Here is a 21,825-nt window from a genome sequence, read left to right as displayed (position 1 = left end):
GTGGGGACATGGGGAGGAGGAGCCGAGACCTTCAGAAGCCATTTGTGTTCATCAGTCTAGCCCTGGTGTAGAGCAGGTTGACGTAAGCATTGCTGAGAACTTTCTGGCCCGTGTTGTCTTCTCATTCCCGCTACAGCCCAGCCTCTCCCTGGACACTTGCAGGAAGATGGGTCACAGGGGTCTCTCTCTCTGTGGAGCAGACAGCCACCATCAGGGCGGGCACACACCACTCCTTTGAGTGGCGTGTCCTGGTTCTGTGCCCTGCACACTCTCCACCAGGCACTTAGAGGTGTCGAGGATCCAGGGGGACTTTTGAAACACCCAGGGCCTGGCTAAGGGAAGGTGCTGAGCCCCCGCAGCTCCCTTTGACATCCGTGAGGTTCAGCACCTCTGAACACTCCAGTCCAGGCTCATGTCTGGCGTAACCATGAAGTGAGACACCCTCCCCCGCCAGCGGCCGCTCCAGAGGAACTGGCCTCTGGGGCAGCGCTGCTAGTGGAGGGGCATCCCTGAGCTGAACCCCCAAACGGGCCATGTGCTGCCAGCATGTCGCTCCCGTTGACTGTGCCCCCGAGGGAGGAGTTGGACCTCGCACACCATTGCTCGGAGGTTGCCCCGCGTGAGCCTGGCAGACACTCGGGAAGGGGCACACTAGTGAAGGCCGTTGGCGAGCAGCAGCCAGCGCATTCTAGCCCTGACGTCACCCATGGATGCAGATGGCTTCAGATGTCCCCCTCCCGCCCCGCAGGCCGTTCAGATCTGGTTTGAGAGGAGAAGCTTCTCGGGGCACCTGCCACTCAACTCACGTTCCCACCAAGGGCCCCTCCCCTTGTCTTCACAGCAGCGTGTTCTATCTCTGGGGCCGGCTTTTGAACTCCTAAGACCCCTCCCCTCCCCTCCCCCCGAGTGGGGCCCAGATGGGATGTCAGAGCGGCAAGGCGGGGCCCCTCTTGGGGCTTTTGCCAGGCACAGGCAGAGATAATCTAATGCCATTCAACACAGGCTCAGCCGTTCTTGGGTCCCCTCCAGCCAAATATCCCCTTTGCCGTTTTGTTTGGGGGGCCAGGGAAGGGGAAGGGACCCTCGCTCATTGCTGCTTCCCGGGTGGGCTCTCAGAGAGGCAGCTCAGTGCAGTGCAGTGCAGTGCAGGGAGCAGGGCCGCGTGCTTGTGGCTCTGTGCAGTGCGATGCCATCCCAGCACTGGAGCACAGTGGTGGGAAAGGTAACGCGGGTTCCTGTGGCGTCAGGCAGCTCCAAGGGAAGGGGTGCGACGCAGTGCAACACGCTACCCTGCTGTGCAGTTTTGTGGCTCAGTGCAATGCTTTGCACCATAGTGGAGTGAGGCAATGCAGTGCACCAGAGAGGAGCGATGCAGCTCCCCACAAAGTGGTGCGCTGAAGTGGAGTGATGAAGCTCAGTGCAAGGCAGTGCAACAGAGTGAGGCTTTGCAGCTCGATGGGATGCACCAGAGTGGAGTAATGCAGCTCAGTGCAATGCAGTGCACTGGATCAGAGCGATGCGGTGCAGTGCAGTGCAGTGCACCAGAACGGAGCCGTGCAGCTTAGTGCCATGCAGTGCACCAGAGTGGAGTGATGCAGCTCAGGGCAGTGCTGTGCACCAGAGTGGAGCCACACAGCTCAGTGCAATGCAGTGCACCAGAGCGGCATGATGCAGGTCAGTGTAGTGCAGTGCACCAGAGTGGAGTGAAGCAGCTCAGTGTAATGCAGTGAATGAGAGCGGAGCAGCGCAGCTCAGTGCAGTGTAGTGCAGTGCAGTGCCACCTCAGTGCAGCTCAGGATAGCGGAGCAGAGTGCAATGCCAGCAATGCCATGCCATGCACCATGATACATTTGGAATAGATACAGATCCCTCTCTGGCACATCCGCTGGGTCGTCTTAGCTTCCTTTTTAACCCTTCTGTGGACTGGCCGCAAGGCTGCCGGCTCAGCTGCATCATTAGCAAGGACTTCGTCTCCTGGCACACTGGCAGCCGAGTGCCTGGAAAGGAGACCTTTCTGACTCCATGGCTTCCCTTTCTGGCCCATGTCCCGCTGCTTCTAGCAAAGATGGGCCCAGCCATTGCTGGCCTGCACCCCTCGTCTCACCCTGATCCCTAACTCTTGGCGCCTGAGCAGAGGCTGCCAGACCGTGCCAAATCGTGCGACTGCTTCGTGACATGGGCAAACGTCTGGCGGGGACCCACTGAGCTTCTGCCCCACCCTTTCCTTTTGCTTCTTACCCAGGTGCAGTAGCATCCCCTGGGGGACAAACCAGCCTGCAGCCCGGGAGTGCGTCCCCTGCTCAGCAGCACGTAGGACCCAGAGGCGGAGGGAGAGAAAACAGACGTAGGCTCCTCTAGAATCTGCTAGATTTGGGGGGGGTGACATCCGGGCAGGAAGAGCCAGGAACCAGGGTGTGGCATTACTCTGCCGTGTCTCCACAAAGGAGCCCCATTCCGAGCTGGCTGTATGAACTACCGGCGTCGGGCCTTTGGGCAATCACGTCTCCCTCCAACACACAGCCCCGTGGCTGTCGCTGGCAGCTCCCTCCGGCTGGGAGAGGTCTGCCTGAGCGTGCTGAGCAGGGGCTCGTGCCAAAGCCGGGCTGGTGAGCGCACGGGCCCGGACCCCCTGGCATGGCAGCTGCTCTGTGCTCACTGTCGGCCCCAGAGGCGGGTGGTGCCAGGCTCAGAGTCCTGTGTGCTGCAGGTCTCTGGGTATCCCCTGCCACGGGGCAGCAGCAGGGTTAGCCAGCCCAGGGGCCAATTCGTGATCCCGGCACGCAGGCCTCACTGGTGGGAGCAGCTGGCAAGGCGCCGTTACTCATTACCAGTGGGGACAGCGGTGGCTGGCTGGGGCAGGAGGACATTGGCTGTGGGGAGGAGAGGGGTAGTTGTGGGCAGGGCTGAGCCAGGAGCAGAGAGGTGGAGGGTCTCTCCGCCACATGTGGCAGCTGAGCTGTGCCCAGCTGGCCGGTACGGAGAGGGCCCAGTGGCACTTAGAACCTGCTGGCGAGTCGTGGGTCTCTACCCTGGGTTTGGCCCGGGGCGGCTGCCAGCGCTGACTGGCTCTGCGACTGCTCTGATCTGCAGAGGACCACCAGCTCCCAGCACCCCAGAGAAGCCCGGCTCTTTCCCACCAAGCGGCCATGCCCTGAAAGGAGACGGTAGCCCCAGCAGTAGTTCTGGGTCAGCCCCTGTGCCATACCCTGGATCCAGCCTGCACTACAGCTCGATGCCCGCTGGGCGCCATACCCTGCGATGCAGCCCAGTCACATCCGCCCCTAACACACACCTCCGCGTGTGCAGGCACACCCCCTCAGGTGCACAACGGTGCACACTCGTGCATTGACTGGCCCGTGCACCAAATTGTATGCACACTGGCGCCTCCCGTCCCACGTGGGTACCCCGCCTGTGAACACACATGCCCAACACATCCTCAGGTTCATGGGCCCATGTTGCACCCGGCTGTTACCCACAGCCCTCCTCCAGGAGCCTGGTAGGGCCATTCCCTCGGCACCTCTCTGGTGCGGATGCCACCCCTTCTGTCTGCAGCTGAGGGGCAGGCAGGCCTGGCAGGGGCACAGGGAGAGAGGCAGCTTCCCCCTTGAATTCCCCGGACTCTGTCTCTGTTTTCCCTGGAGGACTCTTACGAGATCTCCCCCATTGTCCCCTGTGCTCCTCGGCTCTCTCCAGCCCCAAGGCATTTCAGGGAGGTCTCCCAGTGAAGTGCCAGCAGGGCAGAGAGCAGGAGACAAGGTGAGGTGGTCAGGGAGAGCAGGGGCAGCACGTGGGGGCAGACGGGGCAGAGTGCGGAGGAGGAGACAGCGCAGCAGGATGGCGCAGTACTGGAGTGACTTGCCTGGGCTGGCTGTGGATGGACTTGCTGTTGTGGGAGATGTCGAGGAACAGGTCAGAGGAATACCTAACAGCGAGGGGAGAAAACAGGCAGTTTTCTGCTTGGTCGCAACAACCAGCTGGCTTGTTAAGAGTCGTCTCTGGAGTCAGGAGTCAGATCCAAAGAGGTGGGTCCTTCCCAGGAAACCTCCTCCCCTAAGCAACATATTGGTTAGGCTGGAAGATGCGACGGGGCTGCTTGTGACTTGCAAAGCTACAGACGGACATGGCTGCACTCGGAGGGATGACCTAGATGGTGCTTGCTTGTGCTGTCAGTACAGGGACTGGACTGGATGACGTCTCGAGGTTCCTTCCAGTTGTTGTGTTCTGGGAGTCGATGAGTCCGTGGCTGGGGCAGAGTGCACAGGACACAGTGGGGAGGGGCAGGCGGTGAGCAGGACAGAGTGCAGTGCATGGGGTAATGGCGGGTGCAGGTGGTGAGCAGGGCAGAGTTCAGCAGATGAGGTAATGGCGGGTGCAGGAGGTGAGCAGGGCAGAGTGCAGCGGATGGGGTAATGGCTGGTGCAGGCGGTGAGCAGGGCAGAGTTCAGCAGATGAGGTAATGGCGGGTGCAGGAGGTGAGCAGGGCAGAGTGCAGCGGACGGGGTAATGGCTGGTGCAGGCGGTGAGCAGGGCAGAGTGCAGCGGACGGGGTAATGGCGGGTGCAGGCGGTGAGCAGGGCAGAGTGCAGCGGACAGGGTAATGGCGGGTGCAGGCGGTGAGCAAGGCAGAGTGCAGCGGACGGGGTAATGGTGGGTGCAGGCGGTGAGCAAGGCAGAGTGCAGCGGACGGGGTAATGGTGGGTGTAGGTGGTGAGCAAGGCAGAGTGCAGCGGACGGGGTAATGGTGGGTGCAGGCGGTGAGCAAGGCAGAGTGCAGCGGACGGGGTAGTGGTGGGTGCAGGCGGTGAGCAAGGCAGAGTGCAGCGGACGGGGTAATGGTGGGTGTAGGTGGTGAGCAAGGCAGAGTGCAGCGGACGGGGTAGTGGTGGGTGCAGGCGATGAGCAAGGCAGAGTGCAGTGGACGGGGTAATGGTGGGTGCAGGCGGTGAGCAGGGCAGAGTGCAGCGGATGGGGTAATGGTGGGTGCAGGCGGTGAGCAGGGCAGAGTGCAGCGGACGGGGTAGTGGTGGGTGCAGGAGGTGAGCAGGGCAGAGTGCAGCAGACGGTAATGGCGGGTGCAGGCAGTGAGCAGGGCAGAGTGCAGCGGATGGGGTAATGGCGGGTGCAGGTGGTGAGCAGGGCAGAGTGCAGCGGATGGGGTAATGGCGGGTGCAGGTGGTGAGCAGGGCAGAGTGCAGCGGACGGGGTAATGGTGGGTGCAGGCAGTGAGCAGGACAGAGTGCAGGGGGCGGGCGTGAGTACAGGGAACCACAAGGGCAGAGCTGTGCCACGTGCTCCCGCCGAGGCATCTGAACTTGCTGTAGGTGGTGAGGGAGCCAGTGAAGGGATCTGGTGCTTGTGCCGGCTGGTAAGGGAGGAGAGGAGCTGGGGTGACCCTGGGGGTCGGCTCAGGGTGGGCAGGAGACTGGGGGGGGGTTGCTGCCCTGCCCCGTCCCACCTGACAACACTGCTGGGGATTGGAGCAGACCTCACCTCCCCCTGAGAAGCTCGTCTCCAGCGCAGCACTGGAGGCTGTGTTGGTTTGTGAATAGCATCATCTTAGCTGGGTGAACGTACCAGGCACCCCTCATGCGGCTGCCAGTGGGGGCACCATGGCCTGCTGGAAATCAGTCACCCACCCTTCTTCCTACCGCGTTTGTACAACTAATTCAATGAATCCAACTCGGGGTGGGGGGTGGGCAGGGGGATGCCACGGACCTGGCCGATTTACCCTGTGAGCCAGAGGGGCGGGGGGCGGTGGTAATGAATGACTGGGTTAATTAATGGTCATTTTGCTTGTAGCTTTTTCCGTGTGTGTTTGGTTAAATGTCTCTGGGAAACGTGTTTGAACAGATGGCTGGCTCTGTGTTACTGGGAGTCTGTGTAATTCTATAGTCTAGTTAGGTGCTCATTTGAGAATATGAGAAAAGCCTATACATAACTATAAATATATATATATTGTATTTTACGTTTAAGAAAACAAAAAACCCATGCGAACAAAGCAAACCACTAGGTAGTTGTTCAGCCGGGATCCAGTCCTGATCATTCCACATCCGAACGCTTTCTTCCGCTCGTTGGAAAGGTTGGGTTTTTTCTTCGTTTGATTTTATTTGGTTCTTTTTTTGTACAGAAGAGTCGGAAAAGTTTAAAAAAAAAGACAAAAATCTTTGTAAAATATTGTGTGTGTGATTCCTTGTAAAATATTTTCAAATTGTTTATTACAGAGGATCAGTTATTAAATAATGTTCATATTTTCACTTCACACGTGGTGCGGTTTTTTTAACTGGGTTTGAATGGACGGGGCTGGGGCTGGGGTGTCCCACATGCCGGCGTATGTCACTGCCTCAGCAGAGGGTTTGCTGCTGCTTGGCTCTGGGAGGCTGCAGGCCAGTGCTGCTCTAGTAGAGGTACAAGGGAGGCTGTGCCCTGGCACTCAGCTGGCAATGGACATGCCTCTTCCAGGGCCAATGGCCAAGCCCAGCTGCCCCTTGCTACCCACGGGGCCCCGACGTGGAGAATGCAAGCGAGCAAATGGTTGGTTCGGGTCTGGGGCGTGCTAGGGTCGGCGAGCCAGAGGGCTGGCTGCTGGAGGTCCCTGCGCCTCCACCCCTCCCAAATGCACCCCAGTAGCTCAGTCGCTGGCCCTTGTGGCTCCGCGGCTGCTGGTTTACAAAAACCCAACCGCCCACTTCCTGCTGGCTGCCCCACTGGCAGCAGTGGGAGCCAGGCTAGTGGAGAGTTGCACCACGCCCGTGCGGGGAGAGGGAGAAGGTGCCCTGGGAGAGCCGAGGACTGAGCCAGGCAGGGTGCCGCGGAGGGGCAGGGCAGGGCAGCCTTGCTCAGGCCCTGGAGGCAGGGCGCTGCGGGGCAGTGTTTGGGGGAGCAGCCCAGGGACAAGCTGGCATAGTGGGAGTAGAGGGAACCTCATCTGGAGCTGCTGCCATAGGGCCCCTGGGCCTGGGAGAGAGGTTGGGCCCCACCCCTCCACACACCCGTGCAGGGTCCCCCCCCCAGGAGGGGAAACCAGCTGCGGGGGCGGTTTCCCCCACCCTCCAGCCTGGCCGCTGACGAGGCTGGCTCGGCGGCTGGGGCCCTGCCTCTCCTGTGGGGAAAGGAGTCACAGCGACCCTCGGAGCCAGAGCCACCGGCCAGAAGCACGAGACCCTCGTGGCCCGAGCTTTGTCACGCTCGAGGAGTAGCTTCGGCACAGCCTCGCCCCAGTGACCGGGGCTGGGGGAGGGAAGCTGTGCCCTTGGGAGCTCGGATTCTCCTAGGGCTGGGGCCGCACACCAGATGCGACAGGCAGAACTGAAGCTGCGCACTCTGCGCTGGCAACAGCAGGGCACGCAGGAGCCCTGCCTCGCCCTAGGGGCCTGTGTGCTGAGGGGCCTCTTGTTGGCGCTGGGCTTTTAGGGGACCATGGGGGCAGACTTTTTGACCGGAGGGCCATAGCTAGGTGTGGAAAGTGTAGGGCAGGCCATACAATTCAGAGCTAGAGGCCCTGCTGGCAGAGGCACCATGGCGGCCGTACCAGGCTCCTTTGCCTGTGAGGTGTGAAGGGTTTATTGGAGCTGGTCTGGGCAGTAAGACATTTAACAGCCCCATTTCATGCTGTGACCAGCGTTCCCTGTCAGCTGAGCACTTCTGCAGCTACGCAGGAGAAATTCAGCTGCAGCCCGGCTGGTCAGCAGCGCACCCAGAGCCCGGAGTGTGTTTCTATTGGTGGTGTACATCCGCGCATGCCTTGGTGCACATAAAAATTGTTCCGCACGTGGCTAGAGAAAATCCACCACGGATGGAAGAGTGGAGGGACATCGGCTGTGACCCCAGGATGTCAGCTGGTGGAGTGACTCAGCCACATGAATCTGGGCTTCTCTGTGGTGGTGGGTTCTTGGTGCTGTCGGCAGGTTGGAGGCTTCACGCACAGCTCAGTTTCCCACCCAAGCTTTCCCCCGCCTGGAGAGCCAGGAGAAGCCCGTGAAGGACAGCGGTGAGCTCCCAACAAGCCACGCCTTGGGCAAACAACAGCCCTGGGAGGTAAAAGCCAGTGAGGCTGTGGGGAAGGTGCTTCTGCAGACCCTGTGCTCTGGTGTCTTCTTTGCAACCCTTTGAGTCACTGATTCCTAGCTCCCAAGACCAGCAGGGACCCGAGATCATCTACCCTGGCCCCATGTGCATCACAGGCCAGAGCCCTGTCCCGCAGTCATTCCTGCAGCAACCTCCAGTTTTGAGAGAAAAATTGCAAGTTCCCTGCAAACTGAGCACGGCCCAGGAGAGAGTCAGGTACAGCCCAGCTGGTTAGCAGAGTGCCCACGGCCGGCTGCGTGTTTCTGCTGCTGGTGCACATAAAATTCATTCTGCCCACGGATGGAAAAACAATAGAAGGCACCTGGATGAGCTCCTCAGTCACCTTCCTCCCATGCCCAGAGGCCCCAGTCCACGAGCCAATACTGGCACTGGGTGGTCCTGCCCTGAGGGGTTCACAGGTGGCTTTCCTGGCTATCTCCTGAGACTCAGGGCCTGCCGTACTCTGACCAGCAAGTGACTGCTGCTCCCAGCCTTTGAAAGCTGCAAATTCCCCAGAGGGGCCACCTATTCCTCTGGACAGTGTAGCTCCATGAAGGAGCTCTCAGCAGCATGAGGACAGGCCGGTAGAGGGGAGGGACCCCTTGACAAGATCAGTCCCCACCAGGCTTCCCCTTGGCCCCAGGCCCCAGGGCAACCCCCCGCAACCAGTGCCGGGGTAACCCCTCTTGCCACTGGTCCTGCCTCCATTCCACTCCACCTCTTCCCACCCCATTGCATGCCTCCCCCAAGCTCTCTCCCCACATGATGCAAGCGGAGGGCCGGGGCACAGGATGGCAGCATGAGTCATTCCCCCGCACATACACACACTCACTCCCATGGGTGGCAGGAGCTGCAGCTACCCCACAGCCTGCTCCACCTCGCCGCCCATCTCCCGGGCTGCTGCCCCCTGCTTCACTGCAGCAGTGGGAAGTGGAGTGCCCTGGCCCTCGCCCTGGCCCTGGCCCACTCTCTGGCGCAATGCAGGAACTGGAAGAGCTGGCCAGGGCCAGGGTGCGGTGCTGCCCGCTTCTCTGCAGTGGGGGCGGTGTGGTGAGCTGGAGCGGAGCAAGCATCTGGGTAGCTGCAGCTACTGTGGCTGTGGTGAGCGTGGGGGGCCTGACTCCTGTGGCCACCCCACCTTAGCCCCCACCATGGCTCATGAGGGAACCATCCTGGCCTTAGGGTGGTTGTGGTTGTTGCTGCGGGGCCCCCAACACACAGAGCAGCTGCCCTGAACTGGCCTGTGGCTGGGGGCTGTGCCCTGTGGTTGGGGGTGTGTGCCCCAGGCTCAGGGGTGGCCAGGTTTGCAGAGCTGTGCTGGGGGGGGGGTGTGCCCCACGCACAGGAGGGGGGCAGGTTTGCAGGGCTGTGCCCAGGACGGCGGGGGGGTGCCCCACACACGGGAGGGGCAGGTTTGCAGGGCTGTGCCCAGGAGAGGGGGTGCCCCATGCACGGGAGGGGGCAGGTTTGCAGGGCTGAGCCCAGGACGGGGGGTGCCCCATGCGCGGTGGGGGGGGGCAGGTTTGCAGGGCTGTGCCCAGGACGGGGGGTGCCCCATGCGCGGGAGGGGGCTGGTTTGCAGGGCTGTGCCCAGGAGAGGGGGTGCCCCATGCGCGGGAGGGGGCAGGTTTGCAGGGCTGAGCCCAGGACGGGGGGTGCCCCATGCGCGGGAGGGGGCAGGTTTGCAGGGCTGAGCCCAGGACGGGGGGTGCCCCATGCGCGGGAGGGGGCAGGTTTGCAGGGCTCAGCCCAGGACGGGGGGTGCCCCATGCGCGGGAGGGGGCAGGTTTGCAGGGCTCAGCCCAGGACGGGGGGTGCCCCATGCGCGGGAGGGGGCAGGTTTGCAGGGCTGTGCCCAGGACGGGGGGTGCCCCATGCGCGGGAGGGGGGCAGGTTTGCAGGGCTGAGCCCAGGACGGGGGGTGCCCCATGCGCGGGAGGGGGCAGGTTTGCAGGGCTGAGCCCAGGACGGGGGTGCCCCATGCGCGGGAGGCGGCTGGTTTGCAAGGCTGTGCCCAGGAGAGGGGGTGCCCCATGCGCGGGAGGGGGCAGGTTTGCAGGGCTGAGCCCAGGACGGGGGGTGCCCCATGCGCGGGAGGGGGCAGGTTTGCAGGGCTGTGCCCAGGACGGGGGGGTGCCCCATGCACGGGAGGGGGCAGGTTTGCAGGGCTGAGCCCAGGACGGGGGATGCCCCATGCGCGGGAGGGGGCAGGTTTGCAGGGCTGTGCCGAGGACGCGGGGTGCAGGGCCAATCCAGCGCACGTTCATCGTTGGGGGACCAGCCCAATAGCAGGGGCTCAGCCCTGTGTGCACAACTACCTCCCACGTGCCCCGGTTTCGCACACTCGCCGCCTGGCCCCCGGCTCCCCCACACCCCAGCGCCCCCTCCCTGCTGCAGCCCCGCCCCAACACCCTGGGTCAAGGCAGGGGCCCTGGGACAGCTGCAGCCCTGGGAAGCTTCACCGCACCCAAAACTACAACCCCCGGCATCCCTTTCGCCAAGAGCGACCCGGCGGCCGGCCAGCGCGGTGCATGCTGGGACTCGTCGTTCTTCCTTCCTTTCCGCCCGACGGCAGAGCCCCGTCTCGAGACTCCACCTCCCAGCGTGCACCGGGCGGGCCGAGGGCGGCGCGCAGGCGCAGTGCTGCTCCTCGGCGGGGCGGTGAGTGAGGCGCCGAGTGGCTGCGGCCTGGGCCTGGACCGGGGCGAGGCCGGGCAGCCCGCTGAGGGGCACGGGCGTGGGAGGGGGCGCCGGGCTCGGCCCCCCATTGAGTGCGGGGCGCCGGAGGGCTGAGGGGTCGGAGCGGCGGGGGAGAGGTGCAGGCGGGGGGGCCGCAGGCGGGGGGGAGAGCGGTGGGGGGAGGGGCTCAGGCGGGGGAGGAGAGCAGTGGGGGGAGGGGCGCAGGCGGGGGGGGAGCAGTGGGGGGAGGGGCGCAGGCGGGGGGGCCGCAGGCGAGGGGGGAGAGCAGTGGGGGGAGGGGCGCAGGCGGGGGAGGAGAGCAGTGGGGGGAGGGGCGCAGGCGGGGGGGGAGAGCAGTGGGGGGAGGGGCGCAGGCCGGGGGGGGGAGAGCAGTGGGGGGAGGGGCGCAGGCGGGGGGGGGAGAGCAGTGGGGGGAGGGGCGCAGGCGGGGGGGGGGAGAGCAGTGGGGGGAGGGGCGCAGGCCGGCGGGGGGGAGCAGTGGGCGGCAGCGGGCGGGTCCCTGGCCGGCGGGCTCCGTGAGGCTGATCACAGGGCGGAGCGGCGCTGTCACCCCCCACCCCGCTGGGCCCCTCAGCACCGCGCTTGGGCTGCATCAGACGGAGGGGGGGCTGCATGACCCCCCCGGGAAGCACCAAGCCCAGGCCTCTGCCCGGTTCGGCGCCAGAGCACGTGGGTCCGGATTCAGCATGAACCGGTACCTCCCGGTAGCCCGGCAGCACTTCCTGGCCGCGCTGGCCAGCACCAGCGTGGTGGTGAAGTCCATCTGCGCCACCGTGGTCCTGCTCTACTGCCTCTCCTTTGCCGTGGACACGACGCTGGGGCTCGGCGTGACGCCCGGTTACCTCTTGCCACCCAACTTCTGGATCTGGACGTTGGCCACGCACAGCCTGGTGGAAGAGCACGTCTGGGACGTTGGCATGAGCTTGGCCACGGTGGTGCTGGCCGGCAGGCTCCTGGAGCCCCTGTGGGGAGCGCTGGAGCTCTTGATCTTCTTTGCAGTGGTGAATGTCTCTGTTGGGCTTCTAGGAGCCTTTGCCTACTTCCTCACCTACGTGGGGTCGTTCAATCTCTCGTACCTGTTTAACATTCGTATCCACGGCATGCTGGGCTTCCTTGGCGGCGTCTTGGTGGCCCTCAAGCAGACCACGGGGGACAGCACTGTCCTAAAGGTGCCCCAGGTGCGGATGAAAGTGGTCCCTATCCTCTTGCTCCTCATCCTGGCTGTCCTGAGGCTGACCACCCTAATAGAAAGCAACCTGTTGGCTTCTTACGGCTTTGGAGTCCTCTCCAGCTGGATCTATCTCCGTTTCTACCAGCGCCATAGCAGGGGGCGCGGAGACATGTCAGACCACTTTGCCTTTGCCACATTCTTCCCCGAGATCCTGCAGCCCGTGATTGGTTTGGTGGCCAACTTGGTGCACGGCCTTTTGGTGAAGGTCAAAGTGTGTCGGAAAACAGTGAAACGTTATGATGTGGGTGCTCCTTCCTCCATCACCATCAGCCTGCCTGGAACAGACCCACAGGATGCTGAGAGGAGAAGGTATTGTATCTTCCCTTGTCATATATCAGTTGGTATGTTGCATGAATTCACAGACTCAAACCAAGTGTGTGATTCTCACTAAAAACGAGCTGTGATGAGTTTTAATAAGCCAGCAAAACTACGTGGCTGCAAATGACTGTCTGGGATTAAATGTTGGGATTATTCTAGAAAAGGGAATATTTGAAAATCTGCCCCTCCTCGACTTGCTTATCTCCCCCGGCGTTCCGGGATCTGCATTTATCCCCTGCATTGGACATGAGGGGTGGCAGCAACTGTTGTCTCTGCTAGAATTTTTTTCCATGGTGCAGCCCTCTTGGTCATAGCAGCAGTGAAGATGCTGGTGGGGGACGGCTGCATTTTAGGGCCCATTTTTACGTAGAGCAGCTCTGCTGTACACATTGGTAAAAACATGTATGTCTTGGGCACGCTAGCACTCCAGCCACCATTACTGCTAGTGAAAGGGCACCAATGCGGACCATGGGATGTTGTGGGGAGCGGGATTCTTCCAGAGACAAGGTCTCTCAAGGGGAGTTCACTTCTTACCATCCGCTTTTAAAAAAGTTGTGAATTTCCAGTGCCGAAAAGGATGAAACCACCCAAGGACCAAAACCTTCCATCATGTGGAGCGCGCTTCAGCAGTGAGCGCCACCTCCTCCTTCCGTTTAAGACTCCAAGGGAAGCTGTTGAACCTTCCTCTTTAACATTTTTTTCCTAATACGTGGCTTAGATCTTTGCCACTCTAATAATCTCATCCCCATGCACATGCTTAACTTTTCAGCGCAAGTGTTTTCCTTTTGGAATCAGTGGGACAAAGAATCAGGAGTCTCATCAGGGCTGAGGCCTTAATTTGCCCTTTGTCCATCATGCTGCCTGCCCTGCTTGCTCCTTCCTCCATTTTCCGGTGTAGGGAAGAAAGCTGAGTCAGTTTCATGGTGTTTCTAGTCACTTTCGCTTCCTGGCTCTGTTGAATCCAGGCAACTGGTTGGATTTTAACTCAGTGGCAAAACAGTTTTAAAAGAAACACCGCAAAGGCAGTTTTCCGTTGTCGTGAATCATTTTATTCGGTCAGCTTTTGCACACATTCCCTGTAACTTCCCAGTTGACTCTGTCTCCCGGGCAGTCTGGTCATGTGTTCCCAAAGCGAGGGAGGCAAGAAACTGTCACATTTTATTGTCTTCAGTGTAAACATTTCCCTGTGCTGTATTCAGGTTAGTCCTGTTTGGGGAAGATAAGGCTTGGAGTGATGGGAACGGATCCAAGCTTTTGCTAGACTAGAGCTAATCAGGTGGCAGTCACCTGAGCAGCTGCCGCAGGGGTGTGGTTGCCCACTTTGTAGTTTCTCATAGGCTGTGTGTTTAGGGAAGATTTGCTTAAGTAATTCTCAAGCTGGAGCATTCAGGGGTGCAGTGGTGTTAAGAATCTGCTGAAAAGAGCTGCCAATCTAGCATGTTCTTCTTAAAGACTAGGCTGACACAATGGAGGAAGATAACTATGACAGGTGCATTTCTGGGTCCTGTGATGCTCTGTGCCTTCTGCTGGAGTCTGCTCAGACTATTTGGCCCATGGCCAGGTTAGGTCGTCGGGGTTGCGGTCCAGTCTCAGGTGCTCTCCACCTGGGCATTCAACAGGGTGGCCCATTCCTTAAAGCAGGAGTCGTCATATGCCTCTTGCTGCAGCAGAACAGGTGTGTGTTAAGCCTGTTGAGGATCAGAGGGAGGTGACAAGGGGTTAAATCCTGTCTGAGCCAAGTCAGGCCTGTGAGGAGGCTTGAGAATAAAACCAGGGTCTGCGGCTGCCCACCCCACTGCACGGTGTCTAGTCGGCGGGGATTGCAGTGCAGAGGGAGCTCCTCCGTCCCTCAGAACTCCTTCCACGGGCAGGATAAGCAGAGCCCCTCTCAAAGGTGCCACCCCGGCCAGGGAGGATTAAAAGGAAGGCGCTCTGCTGGGAGCACCGGTGTTGTGGAGGGTCCCAGTAGACGGGACGGAAGGAGTTGAAATGAGCTCGCATGTCCAGGTGCAGAGGGCGGCTAGTGTGGGGAAAGCAGAAGACTGGACTACCCTGTGCAGGCAGTTCAGCAGACTGCTTTGTGCCTCTGCTCGAAAGCCCCCTCTGCATTCCATTTCCAGGCCACCTCCCAGTGCCAGGTGGTGTCCAGAGCACTGCTGGGTGGGCTGGGGCTTTGTTTCTCTTGGGCTGGGAGGGGCCCTGCTGGGAAGCCTGGAGGGAAAAGCAGGGCTTGGTTCCAGCGCAGGGCTGGAATTTACAGTAAAAGCCAGCGTACGTCGTTGCTGGTGCCCAGGAGTGGAGCGCTCTTAAGTTCAGTCCCGGCGAGGAGGACAGCACTTCCCGCTTCCTTTCACCTTCCCTCCTGCCTGCCCTGGGCGTCTGACATACCCTGCTAGCCAGATCCTTTGCAGAGCCAGCACCAGAGGTGCTGGTGCTATTGCCTCGCAGTAACTGCTGGCAGAGCGTGAAGTGATTTCGCAGCGTTTCGGATAGAGAGTCGGTCCATGCGCTGCCTCAGAGAAGGTGGGACAGGTCCTTCCCCCTAAATCAGCTCTGGGAGAATAATAACATTGGCAAGTGCTGCTGGCGCAAAGCTTTCCTCTTCCTCCAGCCCAGCGAGGTCCCCAAGTGCTTTCTCTCCTTCCCTGGCCTCTTTGCATGTGCGCTTGGGGGCGGGGGGGGCGCTGTTGAGATGAGGTGAGGTGGAATAGGCCCTTGGCTCACACGGGTGTGGGACTGAGTCTTGTGCAGTTATCCCAGCCCTGCTACGGTCTACCCAGCCCCTCCTTGTCTCAGAGCTGTAGGTGGAGTTGTTCCTTGGAATAGGTGCACAGGGGCATGTTGTTAAGCAGCTTTAGTGCTGGTGAAGGCAGTCAGCTGGAGAGCCCAGGAGGCTGGGCCCAAGGAAATGGGGGGGCAGTGAGCAGCGGCAGGGCCAGTTCCCTTGTCAGTATGCCTCTGCCCCGCCTCAGCGGGAACTCGCCTGTGGGGATGAGGCAATTGTTCCCTCCCCCGAATAACTTTGGCAGGCTCTTGGACTGTGGCTGGGTGATGACCAGAAATGACTCCAAACCGAGGTGTCTCGTTCCTCTGGCCGCGTTTTGCACCACGCAGCAGTTTCTCAGGACACAGAGCGCTGCGAATGGCCAGCGCAGTAATCCACTACCGCCTCTGAAAACAAACATGCTTGTTGTGATGTAGATTAGATAAAGCGCTTGGTTTTGTGGCTACCTACATCCAAACCTCACTGGTCTGGCTTACTGCTTCCAGGAGGGTCAAATTGCCTTCCAGGCTCAGGATGGGACAGCTCAGCCCATGTTCAGCAGGCACCTCTCCCTGCCTTTCCCTCTCTCCTTGTTTCTTTGCTCCTCTTCCCGCTGCTGCTATTTCACTGCTCCTGGGTTTGAGAGGTGGGTGGGAAATGTTAATATTTTTGCAGGGTGTCACGACACTAATTTAACCGTAAGTTCCCTTATTAAATCCAAAGGCCAAATGGTATTGAGCCAGTTGCTTCCAACATGCCTAAATAATAAGCAGTTTATCACCCCCCATATGGTAACAGCAACAAGAAGTCCTGTGGCACCTTATAGACTAACAGCTGTTTTGGAGCAAAAGCTTTCGTGGGCACAGACCCGCTCCCTCAGATGCATGTCTGACAAAGTCAGTCTGTGCCCACGAAAGCTTTTGCTCCAAAACAGCTGTGAGTCTATAAGGTGCCCCCTGACGACTTCTTGTTTTTGCAGACACAGACTAACATGGCTCCTTCCCCCTCTGCTATGGTAACAGCACATTTATAAGTATTTGACCAAGATTTAGGGCTACCGTATAAACAAGAGACACTCCCTCTCGGGGTGTCATCTGTGTCAGGATCTACCAACTCATGTTGTACGAGTGTGTTACAGTGTACGCGTGTAGTACGTTAATGCAGTGTGACTTGGTAGATACTGAGACAGATACACTCCGCCTTCAGGGGTCCTCATTGTTGAAAGGTCAAAATGAAGAGACTTGTCCCCAGTGGGCTAAATCCGGGGGTCAGCTCCAGCCTAGGCAGACGGGGTGTGGGGGGGGTTAGCAAAGGACTCAGTGAAGAGATTTATGCTTTGTGTCCTTCAACAAGCCAGTGACGTCATTTCCCATTAGTGCCATCGGCTAAACACCAGTTGGCGTTGGCCCTTATTACCAGACTTATCCGGATAAGATTTACCACCCCGAGGCCTTTTCTCCCCTCCCTCTTGCTGACTGACCGTTTTTCTAACACACCCAGGGGTCACGTAAATTGAACCCTGGTGGGGAGGGGCTGGGAGAGGCCAGATTGGCTCATTTGAAGACAGATTATCTTCATTTGATTTCAGATCAGCTGCAGTCGCTCGTATGGGTCAGCGGCTGCCCTTTTAGACCTCTCCTCTTACCCCCTCCTTCAGTCTGGGAACCAGACATCCTCCCTTCTTCATTCCCTCTTGCCTTATCGCTCCTTATTTCATGCCCTTCCTTCTACTTGCTGCTCAGGGCCTCTCTGTACAGCATAGGCATTTTTCGTTTATCGAACGCAAACTAGCTCTAACCCTGTGATTTTGTATTTACCCTACAGTGGTCTCTTGACACCTCTGCTTCAGAGACCCTTTCTCCCAGCTGGGGGTTGCTAGGTTTGAGTGTTGCCTGAGGTGGCACTTCCCACCCGTAAGCAATGAGGGCCCCGTATCAGTGGCTCTCCCAGCTTCTTCTGGCCCACAGAATGCGAAGGCACACCTTTTTCCCTGGCCGGTGAGTGCTGTGCCCTCTGACCTGTCAGTCAGCTCCACCTCGGTTCACTATCCCTGCCCCTTCAGTCTCTGACCTCCTCCTGCCCCAGGATGAAGCCCCTGTCCCTCCTTCCCAAGTGGTTCCCCGGGGCAGCTGAACTGAAACTGACAAGGGGTGGTGCCAGTTTCACCCCACAGCTGTGCTTCCTGCCAGCATGCTTGGAGGAAGCAGTATGCGTGGGAGCAGCCCAGAGAAGATTCTCCCAGGCGGGTCTGGCCACTGGTTAACACAGGGCAGACTGTGGGGTAAGAGGTGCTCTCACACCTGCACCAAATTCCCTCTCTGTATGCCAGAATGCCCCACCCCTGCAGATGGCAAAGGTTCCCATTGGAAGAGCCGGGGGTTGACCTTAGCGGGTGAGTCGTCATTAATTCCAGAAAGCAGCGGGAGGGGGATGACTACTCAGGGGATAATGTTATCAGCAGAGAAGCAAAGGAGGCTGGGTGATCTAATGCTCTGGGCCGGCTGAGGCATTCAGTGAGTTGCTCTTGTGGTTAGCGCCTTGCCTGCTTCTCTGCTGGCACCGCCTTTCAACCGAAAGGAGAGGAAGCTGTGGCTGGGCCCCGCTGCCCACTGGGGCTCCAGCGGTGCCCCTTTGGAGGCACGGAGGAAGCTGTTGACTCTCCAGTCAGTCAGATTGTCCAAACATACCTCTTAGGAGCCACCCTGGGGGCCCTAATGCAGAGGCAGTGTTTGAAAGCCGGGCCTCTTGCCTCTGAGGTTTCCGAGCAGCGTGTGGGAGGCGAGTGTTCCCTTTCTGGGGCTCAGGCTGGCCGAAATCCTCCTGGTACCTAAGCTGGCTCTCTCAGTTGCTGCCCAGTCCCTGTTCGGATGTAATGATGCCGCGAGCCAGCAGCAGGGTCCTGTTCTGCAGCGAGGTGCTGTTGGGACACACCATAAAAGATGGTCTGTGTCCCCAAAGCCCTTGCAGTCTTATGGGCCCCGGATCTGTGCTGCATTTGCAAGGGATGTGCCCCAGAGCGTAAATGCCTGTCCTTGGGGAGGGCAGCAGAAAGAGGCCTGGGCTCCGCTGCTCTCCTGACTGAAGCCAAGATCCTGGAAGGCTCTCTGAACCCCACGAGTCCCTTCCTAGCCGCAGGAGGTACTTACCGGTAGCTAGGCCTGGGAAGTAACCAGGGGCACGTCGCCGCATTTCCCTGGCACCTGGGCGTCCACGCCCGCTGAGCAGACCTGGGCTGGGGTGTCGGCGCGTACTCCAGGCAAGAGCAGCAGAGTGAAGCTGGGGCGCAAACCCTGCTGCGTCTGCTGGAGATGGGCAACACGCTGGAGGCACAGGGAAGCAGCCTTAGCTCTTTGCTGCTGCTTCGGGCAGATGGGCAGAGGGGGCTGGACTACCCTGTAAACCCTTCCCAGACTGGGAGAAGCAGCAGTCAGGACACACAAGGGAGATCCCGGAGCCGAGAGGGGCGGCCTGGACAGATGGTGCACAGAAGTCCTGGGAGATCTACCCCATCCCCCCAAACTCCCATGAGGTTCCCAATATGCCATAGCACACCTTGTCCCCTCTCCCTGGGAGTGTGGAAAGCTGAGCCTGACTCACCCTGCATGTATGTCCTTGTCCTGCAGGCAGCTTGCCCTGAAGGCACTGAATGAGCGCTTGAAGCGGGTGGAGGACCAGTCAGTGTGGCCCAGCATGGAGGATGAGGAGGAGGATGGGGGTGCGAAGGCAGACAGCCCACTCATCCCTGAGAAGAGTCAAAGCAGCCGGGACGCCAGCGCTGCAGGGAAGGGAGCCAGCCAGGAGTCCAGCCTCATCTCCTTCGAGGATGCGCCGCCTCAGCTGTGAGCCAGGAATGCAGCCCCCCCTCCCCATCTCTGTGTCAGGGTGATCCCTTGTGTCTTCTCACAGTCCTGTCTGCTCCCCCGCCAAGCCGGCTGCGGGGAGCCCGGGACCTCTCCAGCATCCTTGAGGGGAGAGGGCTACCTCATTCCAGCGTTCAACAGCCCTACTTGGCTGCTGCCATGGCCCTGGGTGGTAACTGTTAGCCACTGCTGGCTCCACGGACAGGCTCTCTCTAAGGCTGGGGCTCTGGTTCTCCTCCGCTCTTCAGTGGTGGGGCAAGATTCTTCGGACACGAAGCTGGGTTGGGCACCAACCACCTGAGGGACGGAACCACTTGTGTCTCTTCGGCACAGGAAACAGACTTACCCTGACTGCCTCTGCGGTAGCAGGGACGGCTTTGTCTGGACAGTTGCACTCGACTCATCTGGCCTCAGGATTCGCCCTGTGCCTGGTCAGTTCCCTGGGTCGAAGCCTGGACGCCAGCCCACGAGGTGATGCTCAGAGTATCCCGCAGGCAAACTCAGCCAGTGGTGCAGCCTTTTCTCTGTTACTTTGGTGGTGGTTCAAAGTACTCTACAACCTCCTTTTACCCTCTCCCCGTTAGTTTTGTTACTGATCTGAAGAGCAGCAAGATTTTCTTATGCCCTTTGCCGTATTAACTCTTTCCTCTCCGGCCTTGAATACCCGGCAGGAACTGGCTACAGCCAATTCTTGGCACTTCCTGTGATCATTAGATAAGAAGCCTGTTTTGCTACCAAGTAATTGCTTAGTACCACCTCCTGGCTACTGCTGCCTACCTTGAGTTACTGACTGGGAAACTGGGGCCGCAGAGCTGGAGACTAGTCCCTGGACATGAGTCGGCCCTAGTCTTCAGCCCACGGGGGTTTCATTTCAGTTGTGTTAGTGCTACTATGTTTTTTCTCCAACTTCGTTTGCGGTGATTGAAATTGTAACGCAGGCTCTGAACTGGGGGGGCCTGTGTGCTCAGCTGCTGCTTGGCTGAATCATCTTTGCCTTGCTGCTTTGTCAGACGGTGAATCTCTCCCTCGGTGAAGATTCTCCCAACACCTGCTTTTTTCTTTTCTTTTCCTTCCCTGGGGTTAAAATGTTTCCCTTTTCCCTCCTCTGTGCTGATGGGCTTTTTTGGAGAGGGAGCTTCTCTGGCAAAGCTTTCCTTGAGAACTGGCCCCCAAAGGCCAGGCCACTCCAGCTCACATGCTTCCCTCCGAGGCAGTGCCCAGAGCGGGGAGTGTGCATGTGTGATGAATTTTTTTAAAGGACCACCCCAGAAGGTTTTGTCTACAGGGAAATAAACATACGGGAATTTCAGTATCAATAAACAATTATTTCAAAGAGCGTCTCTGGCTTTAATACGTAGCTCGCCAGATCCTGCTGGCATCACCCTCCCACTGTGGTTTGATCTGCTCTGCTTCCTGCATCACTAGCAAGTCCATGTGGCACAAGCTTTCATGCTGTGTGTTTTTCTGAGCCACTAATGATCCTTCGGCCACTGTAATCTAGATTACTGTTCGAGCGTGGCACACAAGGCTGGTTCTGGGGGGCTGAGGGCTTCTGGGATTCAGCTGGCATTGGTAGCAGGGGAATTTGGGGGCTGGGCTCTCACCTCTAGCAAGCCGTGCTCAGGTTCTCACCCAGCCCTGAGAGAAATCTATTCTGGGGCTCTCAGTTCCACGTCTAGACACAGGATGGCTTTCAGTCTGAGACCCCAGGACTCGACCGATGGGGTGCAGGTGGCTTAGCAGGAGGCACTGTGGGTTAGAAATGCGGCTTAGGCCAGGGCAGGGAAGGAGCAGGCCTGGAGCAGCAGGGATTGCTCCTGATCAGCATTAGGCTCTGCAGAACATTTGTATCTGGGGCCAAAGGGACTTTTCCTCCAAGCCCTGCTTCCAGCTCCATTTAGTACTCCCTGTCCACTCATGAGCAAGGCCTGGTGGGGCCAAAACCCAGCAGCAGGACCTCCAGCATGTGCAGCAGATGGGCTTGTGTGTCAGTGTGGGGTCAGTTAAACCAGGTAGTCGTTCCCCATGCTGCTGTGAATGCAGAAGCCCTCCCTCACTTGGGTGCATAATTTCAATTATTTTGTTCTGCCCCAGAGTCTGACTGAATCACCTCACTGGGGGTGTAGGTCTGGCAGCTGGGGAGGAGGTTAGACAGCTGAGGTCTTGGGCATCTCAAAGGCAGCTTAAGAGTTGGTTTTCCTGCTGAAACGGACAGTGAAATAGTGAAAGGCCCATAAAATTGTCCTCTCTGGGTGTGGGTGACCACCCTGAAGGGGGAAGCTGGCCCCACTCAAAGCTGCAGTTTCAGGCTGTCTCCCTGTGGCTGGAAAGTTCATTGAGGTTCTGGGTGCTGATTAGTCACCACGTGACCTCTGAGTCCGTAGTAGGGCCATGTGGTGTGGGGGAGGTCACTTCCAGGGGAGTCCAAAGGAACTGCTGCTTGGGAGAGCAGTGGCGAGAACTGGGCCACTTACCTAGGTGCTGATTTAGCTTTCAAGGCCAGAAGGAAGTACTGAGATCAGCTAGTCTGACCTGTGGCCGGGGAGAACTGTGCCACAAGAGTTCGCCTTTAATAGACCAGACCTTTAATGTATCCAGATGCGATTTAAAAATCGTCAGCGTCAGAGAATCCACTGCAGCCCTTGGGCTGATGTCACACAGGCCCGCATTCAGCGCAACGCAGCTAATGGCTTGTGTCAGTTAACACACAGGCCATGTGTTGGACAGCCTGCTGCCTAGGACTAGGTGCCATTGCTCCTAATCCCATTAGTCCCTTGATTTACCTGATTAAATGTGTCTCATTTACATGCAAATCTGCTTCTTTTTTAATCTTAAAGCAGCACCTGCCCTCTTGCTAAACGGGGTCCAGTTAATCCAAGGAAGCAGTG

The 21,825-nt window shown here is 59.1% G+C and overlaps 1 protein-coding gene across 1 annotated transcript; it reads left to right on the top strand.

Moving 5' to 3' along the window:
- The first annotated feature begins 11,257 nt into the window (after window positions 1-11,257).
- Window positions 11,258-20,270, top strand: TMEM115 (transmembrane protein 115). Its single transcript, XM_075005385.1, has 2 exons — window positions 11,258-12,304; window positions 18,701-20,270. Exons 1-2 carry the CDS (start codon window positions 11,451-11,453, stop codon window positions 18,918-18,920), a joined length of 1,074 nt encoding a protein of 357 aa, XP_074861486.1. The 5' UTR covers window positions 11,258-11,450; the 3' UTR covers window positions 18,921-20,270.
- The last annotated feature ends 1,555 nt before the right edge of the window (window positions 20,271-21,825 follow it).

This window comes from Carettochelys insculpta, chromosome 11 (assembly GCF_033958435.1).
Source record: "Carettochelys insculpta isolate YL-2023 chromosome 11, ASM3395843v1, whole genome shotgun sequence".
NCBI lineage: Eukaryota > Metazoa > Chordata > Testudines > Carettochelyidae > Carettochelys > Carettochelys insculpta.
Note: the sequence above shows the minus strand (reverse complement) of the source record. Positions and strands in the feature narration are given on the sequence as shown.